Source organism: Macrobrachium rosenbergii, chromosome 39, assembly GCF_040412425.1.
Source record: "Macrobrachium rosenbergii isolate ZJJX-2024 chromosome 39, ASM4041242v1, whole genome shotgun sequence".
In the NCBI taxonomy this organism is placed as follows: Eukaryota; Metazoa; Arthropoda; class Malacostraca; order Decapoda; family Palaemonidae; genus Macrobrachium; species Macrobrachium rosenbergii.
The window spans coordinates 6,803,259-6,821,523 of NC_089779.1; the positions used below are offsets into that span (position 1 = coordinate 6,803,259).

Here is an 18,265-nt window from a genome sequence, read left to right on the forward strand (position 1 = left end):
ATGACACAGAGTTTTGATTACACAACTTAATAAGGTTTTGACATCCAACAAACAGCTCCTTTGCACTCTTCATTAGTTTCAGGACCAGCTACTTTTAACAGCACCATATTACTATAATATAAAGTTTTAACAAACCTTTAAGTAAAATTCTTAGACTTTTATAAGGGTTCAAAAGATCTCACAACACATTAAAGACAAAAATAGAAGCAGGAAAATAGTCTGAGTTAGGAATGCAACAGGACATTTGAAGAAACTTCAAAAATGTAATGATAAAGTCATTCAAGATGCTGCTGTAGTGTCTTGTAAGTGGTGCTTCCTGCATAAGTTCTCTAGCTTACCTTCCACCTCATTCTGTAATATTTTCTGTTTTCTATACTTATCATTTATTCCCTTTTCAATCTTCCCAAATGATGTCCAATTGACCAATCAAAGACAAGATAAACAATTTCAAATTTTATCTTGTCTTTGAACTGGTCACTGTTATTTGATCTCTGGACACTTTATGAACAGTCAACTGGGTCCAATTTAACATCTCACTTGAATGTCCTAACTTCAACAAACAGTGAATGCTGAGTTTTAGTAATACAGTAAACTCCCCATATTTGCGGGGATGCATACCACACCCCCCACGAATAGCTAAAATCCGCGAATACTTAAAGCCCCCCTAAAAACATTTAGAACTGCCTATTTTGATAATTCAAACACAAAAAAAAAAAAAAACACAAAAAGCGCATTTAGTCATGAAAATGATATGAAAACAGTCATTGGTGAATATTTCTCAGTGAAATATTCAATGGGCGAATTTTCTGCAAATAATGTGTATATATGTTCCACTGAAAATTCCGCAAATTGTGAGAATGCAAAATACGGGGGGTTTACTATACAATTAAGGAAATTTTGTGGGAATGCTATGCCTTTACAATTTATTAAGATTAAATTTTTAATGAACTGCAAGTTAACTTACAAAATTTACAATTTATTATTAAAAAATCAGACCCTTTGAGCCAATTTTATGAGTTCATTATTGTAATTCAGTGGTCTGCTTAAACTGCCTAATAATAACAATTCACACCCTCAATGAAGAACAAATAAATTCTTTACGTTATAAAACGCATAAAATGCAAAGAATTAGCCACTATATAACTAAATATAGTCCAACAAACATATTCCCTTAAAATACCCTCATACTATACTGTATACAAAGTAGCAGTACGTGAAGTATGAACTGGTATGGCTGTCAAAAGCAATGATTCAGAACATTCAAACTTTCTCTCTCTTGCTAGCATTCATACGTGTACACTATTGTACCCAAGAAAATTAAACTTACCATATTGGACATCTTGCTGTGAAAGAGGTACTTTCTGTACATGAACTAATGGCAATAAAGAACCTTTACACCTCCTCAGTGACTGATAGATCCCTTATGTGTGCTCTGGCAAGCATACACATAAAAGGTATGTTGTCAGAGTCAGGAAGGAGGTTTGCAACTTCAGCAAGATGCCCAGCATTACTGACACCATTGAAATGGATGAGGGAACTACCACTGACCTAGGGCTCTATGGGGTAGCAGCCAAAAAGATGTGCTAAACTGTATTCAGATGACTGGATCACAGCAACCTCTTAGAACCTCAAACAGAATCCACAAATATGTCATAGAATGGTTCCTACCCATGGTTGGTAAGGTAACTTGATGTATTTGATGAAGATCTCTGCGTCTCCCTGACAAGTAAAAAAAGTTTATTAAATTACCGTACTTTAAGTATATCACTGGTTTCACAAAAGTTATGGAATTACAATATATTGTGCAGCAAATGAAAATGATTTGCATTCTTGCAAAACTGATTAACAACTGAAATACAAATTGATGAATAACAAATAAAAAATAAAACAAGATATACACCCATAATTGACTTGGGCAAAAAAGGTACGTTTGGAAGAAAAGATATCTTTTCCAAAGATAGCTTAATGAGATAACCCCATCTGGATTGTCTTTCCTTCAACTGCATAGGTTATCTAATATCTTGTAAATGATAGAGCCAATTTCAATTTTAATTTTAGGATTTTCACGCTGGAGAAGTTATCAGATAAGACAAAAACTTAATTTGCATTTTTACTAGGCATACAACCCTAAGCTTTTTACATAAGGAACCCTAAGCTTTTTACATAAGGGTATTCCTTGTTGAAGTTTGGTAACAAGGTACTTTGCTGGTGGTTAAAGGAGGAATAACCCCCCACCTGCCATTACCAAGCTTTTTCCTTTGGTATCAGGGACAAACTGGGGTGGTTGAGTAAATAAAATATGATAAAAATCTTTCCTTTGTATACCTAGGAGAAATGATATTTTCATAATAAAATTAAGTTTCATATATACTTACCAAGTAATTACATAGCTATAGTTTCAACTCGCGCGGCAGCTTAAATTTAAAAATTCACCGTAGCACTTTGAAAGCTTAGTGTAGGTGACAAGCCCTGCCCACTAACGGGAGTACTGGAAACAACCTAGCAGAAAACCTCATGCTGTTTGTGTCCTTATGTCCATGAGAGGGGAGGAGGTGGCGGGCTCCGATTCTGTAATTACATGGTAAGTATATATAAACCTTAATTTCAATGGATATATGATTTCAGTGGATTTACACTTCATGTGTTTGGATAAATTAAATGGTAGGTTAACAGATGATATCCAAAAATGAAGACCTAGTTTACAACTAATAAATCCTAACCTATACTAGAAGGTTCAAGTCTGTTTGTGGGATGCAGACCCAGAGCTGAGTGTAGATGTAACCTGGAACCAATACATCCTAACCTTACCTAGGATGCAGCCTGAGCAAGAAAGATTGTCTCCTTTTAAATATTCCTGTGATTTATATAAATATACCATCAAACTGCACTATCCAATGAGATTTGTAGCTACACTATCTGGGTGGTATGCAAGAACTGTTGCCATTTTTTGAACTTTAGGATAATCTTTATTTCTCTCAAAACAAATAGAAATGGTACAGGGAAAAAGATAAGTTTACCAAAGTGTCACAAATGCAAATAAACTTTTCCTAAGCTTAAGGCATTAAACCTAAAAGCCTAGCAAGTAACAAGTGACTAAGATAGCACGTTATGACAACTTAAAAAAATACAGTGATATAACTATCAGTGCCATCACTTACATTAAGGTGTCTAGAATCTGGCTTCACGTACTAAAGATCAGTTCTTTTGCTTATTGTGAGATATCAGTTGTTTTAAGCAAGCTTTGGGTGAAAAACAGAGTTGGAGGATAACGATATTCTTGTGGTGGTACTAAGCATCATAAGATATGAGGGTATATAATACATAACGCTCAAATAAGGTCTGGTAAAATAGAAAATTCATCAATTATAACTAGGCTGACATCAACAGTATTGGATTGTAAGATGTTATGTCTCAATAAGCCAGTCATAATTTTTTTGGTCTCCATCTGTTGGTGGTAGTGTAAAATATGAGCCATTAATGACATCAATATCAATTCATAAAACAATAAAATTCCAGAAATCAAAATACTACTTAACAATGATCTCACAGGCTACTCAAGATGAAGAAAGGGCAATTTACTTTTAAGTATCAGATGTATCACAAAATATATGCATAAGATAAGGCTTCTTAGTGTTTTGTTTCCAACACTTGAAACACCTGCACTTCGTGAATTTCAACAGACTGTGAGATTCATGTGGAGAGTACAAATTTTTTCATTATGTTATAGCACTAGGCCATTTCAAATAGCCTACTGCATGTAAAAACACTTAGAAATACTGTATATTTGATTTTATTTATAAAATTAGGCTATAGGGTAAAGCCATATACTGGGGCAGTTTCAACAATTCATTGCTCAAAAGAGTATAAACAGGGCACTGAAGCAGTTGAACAAAAAGATAAAGATATCCAAAAGGAAAATGAGAAGAAGTGCTGAGACGTACAAAAATAGGCTAGCCTATGCCTTGTCATCACTTTAAAATTAGACTAAAGACTGCAAAGGTTACTCCAACTTGCTAATTTACGACTAGCGTAGGACCAACATCCATCCAATTTGTCTGTTCAGTTTTTCCTTCTAGTTAATACAATAATTGGAAAATGTGCACCTCCACCCTCAGTTTAACATGAAATTCCTAGCCTACTCACCCCATTCCAAATAACAGCTAGAAACTACCAGAGTAGATTATATGGTAGAACTATGGAATAACTCGACTGAGAACTGATTATATTTTTGCTACTGCGCATGCGCAGGATTATCGGGGAAATTCTGGTAAAAAGTAAAGTTGCCTTCACTGGGGGGTGGAGCCTCCCAGCTAAGTAGCAGGCCCAATAGGATAGGTTAGGATACATTAGGTTAGTATGGTTCCTTTTGTAGGCTAATAGATTTCGTTAGCCAATCCCTTCTTGAACATACGGCTCCCTTAATATCAGTCGTAGCCTATTCGTAGAACCGTTCCATGCAGTCCGTGCGGAGCTAATACTTGTAAATATCTGATAATTAACAAGGAGTAACTAAACTACGTGTGGAAAAGTGTAAATCTGACTGGTCATGAAAACAATGAATTATACGAATGGGTTTTTAACAGTAGCCTAACGTCTGACTAGGGTTACGGCAACTTACAAAGGACATCTTGAATCTCAACAAATAACAGCGTCAGAGAACCATTATAGTACGGAATGACATGCAACAATAGATTATACATTAATAAAAAGGAGATAAAAAGAAAAGGCAGACTGTTTTTCATCTTCGCCTGTTGGACCTCCGAGACAACAGTGACCTATGACCCCCCGACCTGATTGTCTTGGGAATTATTATCACCGTTACCATTTCACTTGGAAATACCATCACTTCACTGTAACGCGTCTTTCGTGGCAACGTCATTCACTATACAAACGACAATATATAATATTTTATAGTTATGGTTCCGTACGGATGACTGCTCGGGCCACCTGAGCGAGTGATCGTCCGCCATTTGAAGAAAACGGAGAAGGGGAAACTTCAGTACACTTCAGCTGAACAATTGTGCGATTATATCGAATGCATTTTAATTATTACCGCTATTCTACATTCATTTAAAGCTGGAACATTCATATTGCTATCTTTGTCGTTCTAATTTTTCCCAATTTTCTATGATTCAATGGCGAATAATTAGGTATATTTTGTTCGTTTGGGTTGCTCACCAAAACCAACTGTACTTCAGGTAATATTCATACGAAAACTCGCAGTACGTCGCGAAGGAACTGCACAATAATGCAAATACTGTGGAATGGATGCACTTTTGTAGATTTTTGCATATCTCCCAGTAATGTAAAAAGATCCTATGCCTATATTTTAAGCCTATACAGGAGCTACTCGAGATCAAGGGTTTAAATTGGCACGACATCTGTTTGATCTAAAATACGACACAAATGTAGTGGGTGTTGGCATGCTTTCCAAGATGTCCCGAGATTCTAGCATATAACCCCAATATTTTAATCTCAGCATTCCATCCACAAACAAAATGACCTACTAAGTCTAATTTTATCACTCTTTATTTTACCTGTTTTTTTAAAAAGATTTTTATTACTACACGACAAACGAAGGCTAACTAATAATGGAGAAGATTTTGAAGCAGGGAGAAGATGCACAACAATATCAGCACTTACAGTTGAACTAGTTTTATAGTTTTCTGTGGTAAAATTACTAGCAATGGCAACTTAAGTCAAAGTTATTTCATTAATATTTATTTCATACACAGGCTAGTGTATTAGACTGGCCAGAGAAAGTCTAAAGATCTCACTGGAGACTATATCACTTCAATATTTTTATAATGGAGAGAGAGAGAGAGAGAGAGAGAGAGAGAGAGAGAGAGAGAGAGAGAGAGAGAGAGAGAGAGAGAGAGAGAGAGAGAGAGAGAGAATTCCTTATCTACTAATAGAGACATGCTCCTTACATGAAGAGTCATAATCTTATCTAGAGTATTACAATCATGCTCAAGTTTTTAGTATTTGTTGCTGATCATTCACACAAGTACTTACCAGACCCAATATTGTTTAACTTTAGTAACTGGGAGACCAGTCCTGTAGCAAACGTGTTACCTCTAGTTATCATCTGTAGTGAAGAAATCTGTGCAATATCTAGATACCAACGCAATTGGATGATCATTTTATAGCCCATAGTTTGTATGTTACCATTGTCCTCTATAGGGGATTACTACCTTCAGTATACTCTGAACATAACACTGGGAGTAGTGTTATATTCAGTGGGGGGAGGGCTGTTTTGAATGTATTTATTGATGTTGTTGCCTCACAAAATGCCAAAGGTACTTGAAACTTGTAACAAACTTGAAGAGTCTAGTGTAAGCAGCAATGAGTATAGTGAGACACGAAAGTCGATGGAATAAGCATGGAATATTGGAAAACTAAATCATACATACAGTGTCAAGCATTAAGTGAAACCATAAAATGTTTAAGAAAATACTTTCTCGGTCTCTCTGCTTACTCATATTCCATTAACTTTTAGATTTTATCCTGGACCGCTAACGCTTTCATCACACTACCAGTTTTTTTTTTTTTTTTTTTTTTTTTTGCAGTTTTCGATAATTCTTGACAATTTGCAAGATCAAGCTGGTCAGATGACAGCATGGGCTTTGGCAGGCATGAAGGTATACGTTCATTCGTTTTAGATTAAGCCAGCCTTGTTCTTGCTATTTGGCAACCCGTAGATAAAAAGGTCCTTCTTTCGTTTTAGTCTAAGCCAGCCTTTGCTGGCATGGTATCTTATTTTAGGGCAGCCAAAAAAACTTCATGCAGGTAAACACTTTTCCTTTATATTTCCGTGGGACCACCAGAAGAGTGTAACGTCTCGCTAGTGAAGTGTTTATTTTGCTATATTTTGTTATACAAACCGGCTTTCCTCTACTGGACACCTTAGCAATACTGAGGCTCCAGGAGTCCACGAAGCCATTTCTTACCAAAGTGTTTATTACCTAAGAAAAGAATATCGATCGCATTTCAACAAAGCGTAAAATGACGTGGAGTAAAGTTTGTTTTTATGTAAACAAACAACATGGTATTTTCATAAACTGATACAATTCATTCCAATTCGATCATGTCTGATGTTAATAGTACTGTAGCGTATTTTTTTTTATTCTAAAACATGTAGAGAAGTAATTCTTTCTTATATATGTCCAAAATGTTGTGGATCTAAGAATGGCACAGACGTCAGGGACTCCTAGTCTAGAACCCCCTGGCTAAATTGGCCATTACCAGTAATTTAAGGCTTTTGTATCAGGTTCAATAGCAAACTAAACTTGATATCTGTGTCCGTCTACATTTAAGAAAGTTTTTAGCGCATTCAAAACCTGTGTAAGGTATACTAGGAAATTTCTGTTACTGTAGTCTAACCTGCTTGTTATGGTTAATTTTGACTTTATTGATGAACGTATACTGATTTATCCAGGCCCAACGGAAAGTTTTGGGTTTGTAACAGAAAAGCATTTTAAAATACAGTGGGTCATATTTCGCTGAAGTGAAACCATTCTGTTTTTTTTCCAAAGCCGTTGAGGATTGTAGGCTTCCAGAGCTAAGCCCTAGACTCTTCTGAACTGGAACTCTCTGTTTACGCCAGGTAAACATTGAATAATTGAAAATAGTAGACAATCGCACCAGAAACACATCCCAATATAAATCTCACCTGGTCTTCCTCATTCTACATAACCTTACCTACAATGCCATGCCCTGTACAGTAGACAATTGACTGGATTTTTATACAAGGTTTACTGCTTACCCCCTTTCGTTTAAGCTTGCTATTGGTGTTAGGGACCTTATTTTTTCCTGCTAATTGCCTGTCTTTTGGGCCACTTCTTCCTATAAAGTATGAACATTAATTCACATTCTAAATCAAACTATTAGGTCAGGAAGGAAAGTATATGGACCTTTGGGGTATCCCAAATAATCAGCGTTTCTGAATAGAAACAAGGATCGAATTTCCTGAATTTCATGACCAAGGTTTCATGAAAAATACATGTAGAAGTTACCTTACCCAGTGATTTTTATTTCGTTATATTACTTCGGAAGTTATACTTAAGTTTTATAAACAAAGTTAGTAGGTGCTTTCTTTACCATCATCTTATTCTTTGACATACCGTAGCCTAACACGTAGCAGTATTGATGATTTCAAGTGGGAAATTTCCTGTGAACAGGGTTTGTCTGTAATAACATGGTTTTCATTTAGCTTCAGTTGTTGCTTATTTTTAACCAACAGAATAATTACGTAAAACTTGTTCTTGCACATTTATTTTCCTGGGGTACACCTGGCTTCACCTTCATATCTCTCGTCTTGACCTATGTCGTCGTAGTGGGGAGGTGGGGTGGGCGGGTTTCCACTTATTATTGCTTTAACACAATTTGGTACCTAATAACAATTAGTATGTAGCATTAGGCCTGTGTTGCAGAATCTACGATATAATTATGAGCACCATTTCCCTACCAAGCGATGAATTTGACGCCTCACTATTTACTTTGAGGGTATAGTGTCTGAGCCAAATGTCAATTAAGGAGGTCTGTTTCTAGATTTACACTTATGTGCCAATGAATCTTTCAGGGTTCAATACTACTGAGACTACCTAATGAAAGTAACCTGTGTTCATTTGCTGGGATACTCATTACTCTATGGAGGTATTATAACCTATATCGAGTGTGTTTTTCAGATTAGTACACTTTTTAAATAACTTGCATCTTTTAAAGTTTCTTCGATTATTCCTGTTGGGGTACAATATTTACAGGGAAAAATAAAAAAAGATTATTATTAGCATAATAATAATAATAATAATAATAATAATAATAATAATAATAATAATAATAATAATAATAATAATAATAATAATAATAATAATAAGCAGCAGTAAAACTTACCCAGCACGCCTGAAAAAGAGAAGGACGACTACGGGAAGCAATGGGCAGTCCTAACGCAGATGGTGGAGGATCTAATTCAGGGAGATGAACGACCGAATTGCTGAGGAAGCCCAACTCGAGGTAGCAGTTCGGAAGGGAAAGACAGCAGATGTGATCGCAGTGCCAGCCACCCGTAGCTGATGGAGGAATTTTGGCTGGCTTGCACAGCAGGAAGGACGCAGGGCTTGAGACATCTGAAGGGCAGCGTGGATGAGTCACAGGTTGACTTGACGACTGCAGGGTCGAAGATGCACCTCTGGTGACATGGGAGGGACTCCAAGATCCTTCCTAGGTTCCTTTGGAGGCGTCCCCCCACGCCTTCCAAGGTCCCTCTGAAGGTGTGTCTGGGGTTCCTCCCTAGCTGCCTTTGGTGAGCATTCGACAACGCAGTCGTCAGGCCAGTCTGTGAACCATTCTTTTGGCTCTTAGAAATGTCTGGATTTCGTCAGTCGAGTTCGTCTCCTTATGGAAATCAGTAGCTGTCAGGCCCACTTAAGAGTGGGTATACCAGTTCGAGACATAGGCAACTTTGCCTCTGTCATCGAAACTGGATTTCTGTCCGCCTTTGGGATGGTGGCCTGTCTCCTTAAGGAAACCAGTAGCTGTCAGGCCCACTTAAGGGTGGGTATACTAGTTCGAGACATAGGCAACTAGGCTCTGTCATTGAAACTGGATTTCTGCCCACCTTTTGGATGGTGGCCTGTTTCCTTAAGGAAATCAGTAGTAGTCAGGCCCACTTAATGTAAAAAAACATACACCACAATGCCATTTTACTTTATTGATGGAAAGCTTTGGTAATTCCTTTCTTATTATTATGGTTATTTTTGTAGCAAACAGACAGAGAAATCCTATTTCAAAATAGTAAAAGTTCAAGATTAGTCAGTGTTCTATTCCTATGAAGAAATACTAAGCATAGATCAAAATACTGTAGTCGTCTGTACTTTATTTACACATATATCTTATGAAAATTATCATTAAAAAGAAGAAAATTCTAATGGTTAGTTCCAAATTTCTAGACTATTCTGGTAAGATTTTTAGAGTTAACACTAAAAACACCCGTATAGGGTGACATGTGCTTAAAAATCTTTTTCCCTTTTATCATTTTCTTTTTCGTCAGTTCATGTAATCTATGGAAAGCGGAGTCCTAAAAGAGAGGTAGCCAACATTTTGAAGCATTCCTAGTGAGGATGATTCAACCACATCTCGTGTTTAACGCAATGAGGATGAAACTAAAAGAAAATGTAAGAAGTATCCTTTTATTTCACAATAACTACACACTACAATGTTTTGCCTTGTTATGCATGTTATATTCAGCATTTATATATATACGAGCTTGTTGGCGCGCTATGAGCGCTGGAACCAGGCGCTGATGTCTCCCATACCCTTCTGATCCCCTACCTACCACGCCCCCACCTGGGGCGGACAGAGAGGTTTGCAGGAGGAGGGTGGATGTCTCCCCAACCCTCCCATTCCCTTACCTACCCCTCCCCCACTTGGAGCGGACAAACCGGTTTGCAGGGGGTGGGTGGCTGCGTCATGTCTTCTCTACTGTCACCCTGGGGAGGACAGACAAGATCCACTCGGGTTTTATTATTATAGGTAGTAACAAAAAAAGCTGTTACTCACAGTTTATACAGAACATGGCAATTATCTACCATGGTACGGAGCGGCATTTCATTCACCATTCTATTTTCTCAGTTTCTGGCACTTATTTTAGTGACAAGTTCTGGAACAACTTGAACATGCCATACACAAGTTTCGTGAGCGTGCAATAACTTTCTTCTTAGCCTCACTTGTGGAGGTTTGTTCAATTTGCTCATGCAATCTGTCATTGCAACGACTACAGTCATGGACGCCAGCATCCCGTTGAGGCTAAATTTACCTTTCTACGCAAACATCCGTCACCAGCGTATTAAACATTGAAGCACTTTATGGATAACTCACATAAGTCTACGCGACTGTGTCCGTTTCCAGAAAGCCGTTTTTCTCTGTCGGAACTAATAATTGCCGTTGTAGACTTGCACTAGATATGAGAGTAAGTGACATTAGGAACACAGAGTATATAATACGTACGAAATGTCTGTTATTCTCTTGATTTGTATATATATATATATGTATATAGTGGACCCTAAGACCTACATCCAAAAAACTTTGTACCATTCAAATCGCAGTGGGTATTTCCATACACAACTTCTGTGTTCGAGCATTCGCTTAGGCCTACACCGGCAATATACAAAATGATGCTCACGATCAGGGTAAAAACAGAAATCTTTTGTATGACCAGTAAATAGAGTTAAAATAGGACTCGTTGCCAAGGGTTTCTTTCTGCTCTCTCTCTCTCTCATAGACAAGACAAATGGTCATCATTTTTTTATTAAGAAATCAACAATAAAATTCTGGTTTTAATCGCTTCAATTAACTGACACGGAGTTGTAGTCAAAACCACAATCTTTTCACACACACTCTCTCTCTCTCTCTCACACACACACACACACACAGACAAGACGGATGATCATCATTTATTAAGAAATCACTGAAAAAAGTCCTGTTTTTGGTTACCTAAATTAAGCAGCAGGACGTTTAGTCAAAATTACATTCTTTTCCATGCTCTCTCTCTCTCTCTCTCTCTCACACACACACGCAAGACAATGGTCTTTTTTTATTAAGAAGTCAACATTAAAATCCTGTTTCTAGCATCTAAATTAACTAGCATGAAGTTGTAGTAAAAACTACTATCTTTCTGTGCTCTCTCTCTCTCTGTCCCTCTCACTCCCTGTCTGTCTGTCTGTCTGTCTGTCTGTCTGTCTGTCTGTCTGTCTGTCTGTCTGTCTGTCTGTCTGTCTGTCTGTCTGTCTGTCTCTCTCTCTCTCACACACACACACAAAGACATTGGTCATTACTTGTTAAGAAATCGGCATCAAAATTCTGTTTTTATCACCTAAATTAACTAACATGAAGTTGTAGAAAAAACTACAATCTTTTTCACTCTCTCTCTCTCTCTCTCTCTCTCTCTCTCTCTCTCTCTCTCTCACACACACACACACACACACACAGCAAAGGAAAAGATTTAACCACTCGGGACAAGCAATTAAGGTGTCTATAATTTTAGGAGGAATTTTTGTATTTCATAACAGCCTATTAGGTTACGAACTTTTTTTCTATTCTTAATTACAATATTAAAAACTCAAGATCGTAAAGACTGTATCAATTATTAAGGGCGCATTTTTATCCCTGCTTGCAAATGCTCCTGGGAATTGGGAACTATAAAGGAAATAAGAAAAATAATAAAATAATAAAAGGAGAGAGAGAGAGAGAGAGAGAGAGAGAGAGAGAGAGAGAGAGAGAGAGAGAGAGAGAGAGAGAGAGAGAGATAAATTAACATATTGAGAGAGGGAGAATTTTCATCACTGTAGCTGATTGGTTTCTTACTACACCTAATGTTACACACTTCGACAAGGCAATAATTCCCAGAGGAACTGATACCCTCGTTCTTAAGGAAAAATACGTATACTTTTTAATGCAGTTTTATGCCCTGAACAGAGCCATGAAGAAGAAAAACTATTTGAAATTAGTGTCGACGAAAGCCTCTTCAGTTTTGTCCTTTACGCTGCCGATGAACGTTCCGTTAAATCTGTTTAAAGTCTCGATTAATTGTAAGTCACTTTTGTAAGTTTTATCACCGACCAAACATCACTGGCCCCTCTTAGAAACAGCGGCTTCAGGGTCACAGAACTGGCTCGAAAACTGGCATTACGTATTTTGGTTACACTTGGGCATTAATCCTTTGAACAATTGCGCATTTTAAGAAAATATGACTATATCTTCTCTATGGATGATGAAATGACTTCTAATGCAAACGATGAATCCTATCGACAGGTGTCTCTATCGACAGATGCCTCCGTGACATGATTTGACTTTGTGCCGCAAAGGGAAGTCTTAAGTAAGTAACACAACTTCATTTATATGTCATTCTTAAAGCTAAGATTAATTACCTTTTTTATATACCTATGATGATAATAGATCCTGTTATGTACAAGTTTTCTACAAAATATAACACGAGGAAATGATTGAATATCACACTTTCAGATCGGGAGACCATAAGAAAGCACGAAGAAGGAAAGAAGAATTGTTGATTCCAGGTCCAAATGGTTGACGTACGGTTTTACACCAAAGGCAACAAGGCAGTTTAGGTAGAAATTCATTATCGTTTTTACAATAATAAGGCCTCAGCATTGCGCAGCAAGTTCCCTAGAGTTAGAAGGAAGTCTGTAAGAAGTCAAAACCCGAAAGAAGTTCGGAGGAAGGATAATTATGCCTTTGATTTTTATTTACTCTATTCACAGGACGGAATACTCAAGTCAGTTAACATTCATACGTTACCATACATGCTATTACCACACTAAATCTGAATAAAACAATACGTTAATGCTTTACATACATATGAAAGATGAAACTAGAATGACGCAGTAAACAAAATAAAACTATGCCAAGCTGACGTTTCCCGCGAAAAATAAATGTCTCGTTTGAAGCTAAATTTGTTTCCAACACAGAAAACATTATTAAACTGTTGTTGCCTTATTCATACCAACAACAGCTGCTGTTGCCTTATTCATACCAACAACAGCTGCTGTTGTAGCAGAAAATTTTGACGATATAAAAATGGAAATATATATTTATATCTACAACTATTCGAAAATAAGAAATATAATCACTCGTGGCTGTCTAATCAGAGACAAGCTTTCATTTTTCCTCTTTTTCAAACGTTTTCTTCCAAGCAAAGCAACAGCGTGCCGACGATATTACCAGCTGTCCCAAAAGAGACACGATCATTCATGAAGCCTTCAAATCATTTACCAAATCATCGTACTCGTAAGGTTTTGAAATATCTTTTTACAGGTAAGTTGTAAACTATAAACTATAAATGATACCCAAGTAATCCATAAGGCTTTCGAATCATTCTCCAAAATAATTTTAAGCTCCCAGATATTAATGTTGTCTTGCATAAGATACTCGTAACTCAAAAGGTTTTCACAACACTTAATACACATATTTTGGGTACGAATGCCTCGTTGCTGAATCCAGCAGCATTTTATGGGTGTAAGAAACCGCGGAAACAAAGTAACAGTTTACACTCTCCGAGCCCTGGTTAATTTCGAATGAGGACCCCTAGACTCAATGACAGAAATCTCATTGAGTCGCCAGTAATTAACGACGCCATACAAAAGCCATCCACACAGCTTTCAAAACACAGCTGGAAACAGTAAAAAGTTATCGTTTAAGAATCTGCCATTTCAGTTGAAGAAATCGTCGTAAGCTCTATCTCTGTAGGCTGCAGCCGAAGGCGCCACGGGAATCGGAACTGGAGGTCCGTTGATGAGCTTCTTCAGTTTCACCTGCTGGATTTTCTTGTTCTTCTCCTTCAGCTTGTCTCTCAGTTCTTTCAGGTGGGCCTCCCTGGAAAAAAAGAGGCAGAAATAAACGTTTGAGTCATTCAATGGACTCATTAATGTGATCTCGATGTAGGCCTACGTATTAGTTTTTGTTACTATCTCCTAACTGGCAATAAGACCTTGTTATCTGACTTCATACTGTGTCCTGATCACTTTCATAGCAAAGGCAATAAGCAACTGAATCTGACTCGCTATTCATTTCATCTTCCCAAATATTTCCATTTATTACTGTCGTGTCTTCACATGAGACCTAAAAGGTAACAAGAACTTGATATTTCATGGGATTAGCCACTCAGCATATGATGCCATTTTTGGTGATTGTCCAGTTTCTGTCTTTATCTAATTAAACAGATAAAACTCATTCTCTCCTTAGATAGATAAGACCATCTTTTTTCCAGGGGGAGGAGGTTTACTGCTTACAGTGTTTCTCGAGCGACACACTGTAGACGTAGCCAACGGTTATTTTAGGCGTTTCATAAAGACGGCTGCATTATTTTCTGCCTTTTGCTTTTCGTATGTTCCTTTTGGTCACGTCTTACCTTAAACCTCTATCTTGCCCCAGTTTCCACAGAATGAAGAGTAAAACATTGACCTGAGTCTAACACTTATTTGCTTAATGCTACACCACATCAAGTATCCACCTCCTCTTGCCATTACTGGCTGCCTCATCGGTATCTAGTTATTTCGACGAGGCTTAACATCTGGATGGTCGTAAAATTCTAGGAGTCATGTTTGACTGAACCTGTTCTTGACTTATCCCAGAGCCAAACGCGCGTATTCTAGTCTTATCGGGAACTGAACTAACCTAGCGGATTATTGGGAAAACAGATTACTCTCTCTCTCTCTCTCTCTCTCTCTCTCTCTCTCTTCTATATATATATATATATTTATATATATATATATATATATGATGCTCATGGCCATACTAAATTATATTCTGTATTACCTGAGCAGCCAAAAAAATACATAAAAATACACGTACACACACACACACACACACTAAATTGCAGTAACTACTTACTAACGATTATTCTAACGTTTATTGAAATAATAATTGAATGGTAAAGGGAAAATGCAAAAGTCCTATCATGAGCCACGTGAAGAAGAGTCAAGGCGACAGACACGACACCAAATACCCCAGAGTTAATGTTTACAAGTCATAATTCTTCTACGACAAAAGGCCCGTGGGACTGACAGCCTAATGCCCTGTTCTAACCGAGGTCCGAAGAAAAACAAGAAAAAATGAAAATTGGAGAGAATGTCAAGTATTAGTAAGAAGCAGTACAAAGGATTATCGCCCATGTCATTCAAGACAAGAGAGACTCGAAGTCAACATTGACAGCCAAGCAATAAAGTTCAAATAATCTCTTGAAGTATTGACCCTAACTCAGCATCAAATCGTCCTTAGTTCGACGAACTGGCATAAGCCATTTTTCCCCATTGTGAGATAAGAGGCTTCAAAGATTTTGATACTATTGAGAGCTTCTAATTAGCTCATCTTTGAGGAAATTTGGTTGTGAAATGTGACAAACGCAGACAGCTGGAATTCTGATATATTACGGAGCATCAAAAACTGAGAAACTTCGACTGGAAAACTCAAAAACTTGAAAAAAAAATGGGATACGCCAATTCGTCAAAACAGGGACCAAATGAACACAACAAAGCTTATGTGTACTGCATTCATTCATGAATATCTGCGTGTACGGAATAAGAAAGTGTGCGTGCTTGTGTCTGTGTGAGTGTGTGTGTATACTCGCCTCTTCTCCAAGGCAGCGTCCTTCTTATTCACTAGTTTGTCTCTTAGTTCATGGGACTTCTTTTCCTCGGCGTCGTTCTTGTATAGCGAAACCATCTTTTCCTTCTTGGCGGCGATTTCGGCCTGGAAAAAAGGAGGACGATGAAACGAATATTCAGTATTGGAAAATTGTTTTCCACAGTGACTACAAAACATCTGAAACTTGAGACAATTACATTCGTGAATTATCAGCCAGTCAAAATGATCGAAGACAATTCATAGATGAGAAACATTTCTCCTTTTAAACAAAGGACAGCGCCATTGTTTGTCGTTTAGCAACTTTGGAAAACAAAGAAAACTCTGTATATTGCGGGAAAAGAGCTTATTTAATATATGCCAATAAAAAACTAATGTCAGTAATACAAGAGACGTTAAAATTATATCCAACTCGCAATCAGTGGCAAATTCATTTAGAAAGAAATTATAGCATAATAAGATCCGTCTTTTGGCTGGCACGTGAAAGGAAAGTAAGGGAAGAGTCCAAATGGATCATTATCGATTCGTACACATGACCCACACACAGCTAATGGTCGCCATAGCTCTGTCTGTGGTCCTCTGAAGGGAAGGTGTCATTATTACAGGAATATTTGTGGCATGACGCTATCTCTCTCTCTCTCTCTCTTTCTCTCTCTCTCTCCTGCACGTAGATGAGACTGACCTTCGAATTCCTTAGGAAATTTAAGTTAGGGTGTTAGCCTAGGCATGTGTTTGCATAATGTCGCTAACAACGGCCCCCCCCCACCAGAGCCACACCCCTCGCCACCAACACCACCCATGCACGCACAAACTCCCTGCAGTCTCTTGTCCCTGCGAGCTCTAAAGCAGAATTAGTCCCAAATGGTAAGAATTAATTTTGATTCTGAATATAATTTTTTGGGGGCGAATAAACAGATGCACCACGAAATAGAACAACAGCATTTCCTTAACAATTCTCAATAATCAAATAGTGGTTAAAACTATTTTAGATACTTTATTTTCTAATCTGGTCTAAGCTTAGACGATGAGGCTCATGATAATCGTTTCATCGAACCCTTAATGTTAACTCGATTTAAAACAGAACTATAAATGAGCACAGACTCACTGACAATTTCGAGGAACTGTCTCCTCTTTAGTGATGTCTCGCAACTGTCTCTGCATTATGCAACATTCCTAGAATTTGGTGTATCACCGTACAGTGTTCCTCGCGGTTCGCTACTGAGCTTCTGACGTCGATAAACAATCTTCGATTCATTCACATAACCTTTTTTTTTATGATTTCAGTCATTACGAATTTTGTCTGTTATTTCTTTTCCATTAGCCCATTGAGGTAGGTTATGAATGTATTTTCTTTTTTATTGATATCCGAGCAATAAATCGGTTTTTTGTTTTATTCATTTTAAACACGACAGCAAAGGGAGACGTGTACAAATTAAAACGAGAAATGAGTAACTAAATTCGCTTTAAAACAATTATACATGTAGGTTTTCAACATGATATCGTACTGCAAAACTTATATCGTAACTTTATAAATACACGAGTACAGATATAGAACGGGGACGAATTAATTGAAAAACAAGCATAGCATTAAACGACCAATGAAATAGGAAACTTTGGGTCCGTAAAAATTCATGCTGGCTGCGCAGACGCGATGATGGAAATAGTTACTCAGAATTACATCATGGCTCACAGTACTTCTGAATAAAACTAATAAATGTAGCACAACAAACTAAAAACAAAGATATATAGTTCACAAACAATTTCACTAGAAAATAAATATTGCATGGATTTTTTTTAACTTCGAACGAGTGATAAAATTTTTTCGTTCATAATAAACATCGCGAATATTAAACTTCGCGAATATTAGACACGTCGCTTGGATCGAAATTCCTCTTCCGGAGCGAATGATGAATGGAAACAAGTAATCTTTGGGGTTTTGTGTGAAAGGACAACTCAGCCACAGAACACAAAAGGGGAGATTTCTTTTTTATTGATCTGAGGGTGAATGTCCTGGCTGTGAAAAGGAAAATCGATAAATCGTCTCTGTTGACGAAAAAAAAAAAAAACTTCTGCTCTTTTCGTATTAAGTAAATGTCATTTCAAACGAGGATCA

General features: G+C 37.4%; 1 protein-coding gene and 1 long non-coding RNA gene across 5 annotated transcripts in view; both read right to left on the bottom strand.

Annotated features, from left to right (window-relative positions):
• The window catches only part of LOC136825684 (uncharacterized), a 29,869-nt gene extending 24,742 nt beyond the window's left edge, over window positions 1–5,127 (bottom strand). For 2 of the 4 annotated variants that reach the window (XR_010849403.1, XR_010849400.1), the window contains exons 1-3: window positions 4,929–5,127; window positions 2,376–2,568; window positions 1,549–1,719 (exon numbers count right to left, since the gene is read on the bottom strand). This is a non-coding gene — a long non-coding RNA (uncharacterized lncRNA). Of the gene's footprint in view, window positions 1–1,548; window positions 1,720–2,375; window positions 2,569–4,757 lie in introns of all 4 variants that reach the window. The other 2 variants (XR_010849402.1, XR_010849401.1) reach the window with 2 other exon arrangements.
• A 6,262-nt stretch (window positions 5,128–11,389) lies between these two features.
• LOC136825686 (uncharacterized) overlaps window positions 11,390–18,265 on the bottom strand; it is an 82,532-nt gene continuing 75,656 nt past the window's right edge. Inside the window, exons 5-6 of the mRNA XM_067082396.1 lie at window positions 16,139–16,260; window positions 11,390–14,385 (exon numbers count right to left, since the gene is read on the bottom strand). Of these exons, the coding sequence (XP_066938497.1) occupies window positions 14,223–14,385; window positions 16,139–16,260 (285 nt within the window). The 3' untranslated portion in view covers window positions 11,390–14,222. The remainder of the gene's footprint in view (window positions 14,386–16,138; window positions 16,261–18,265) is intronic.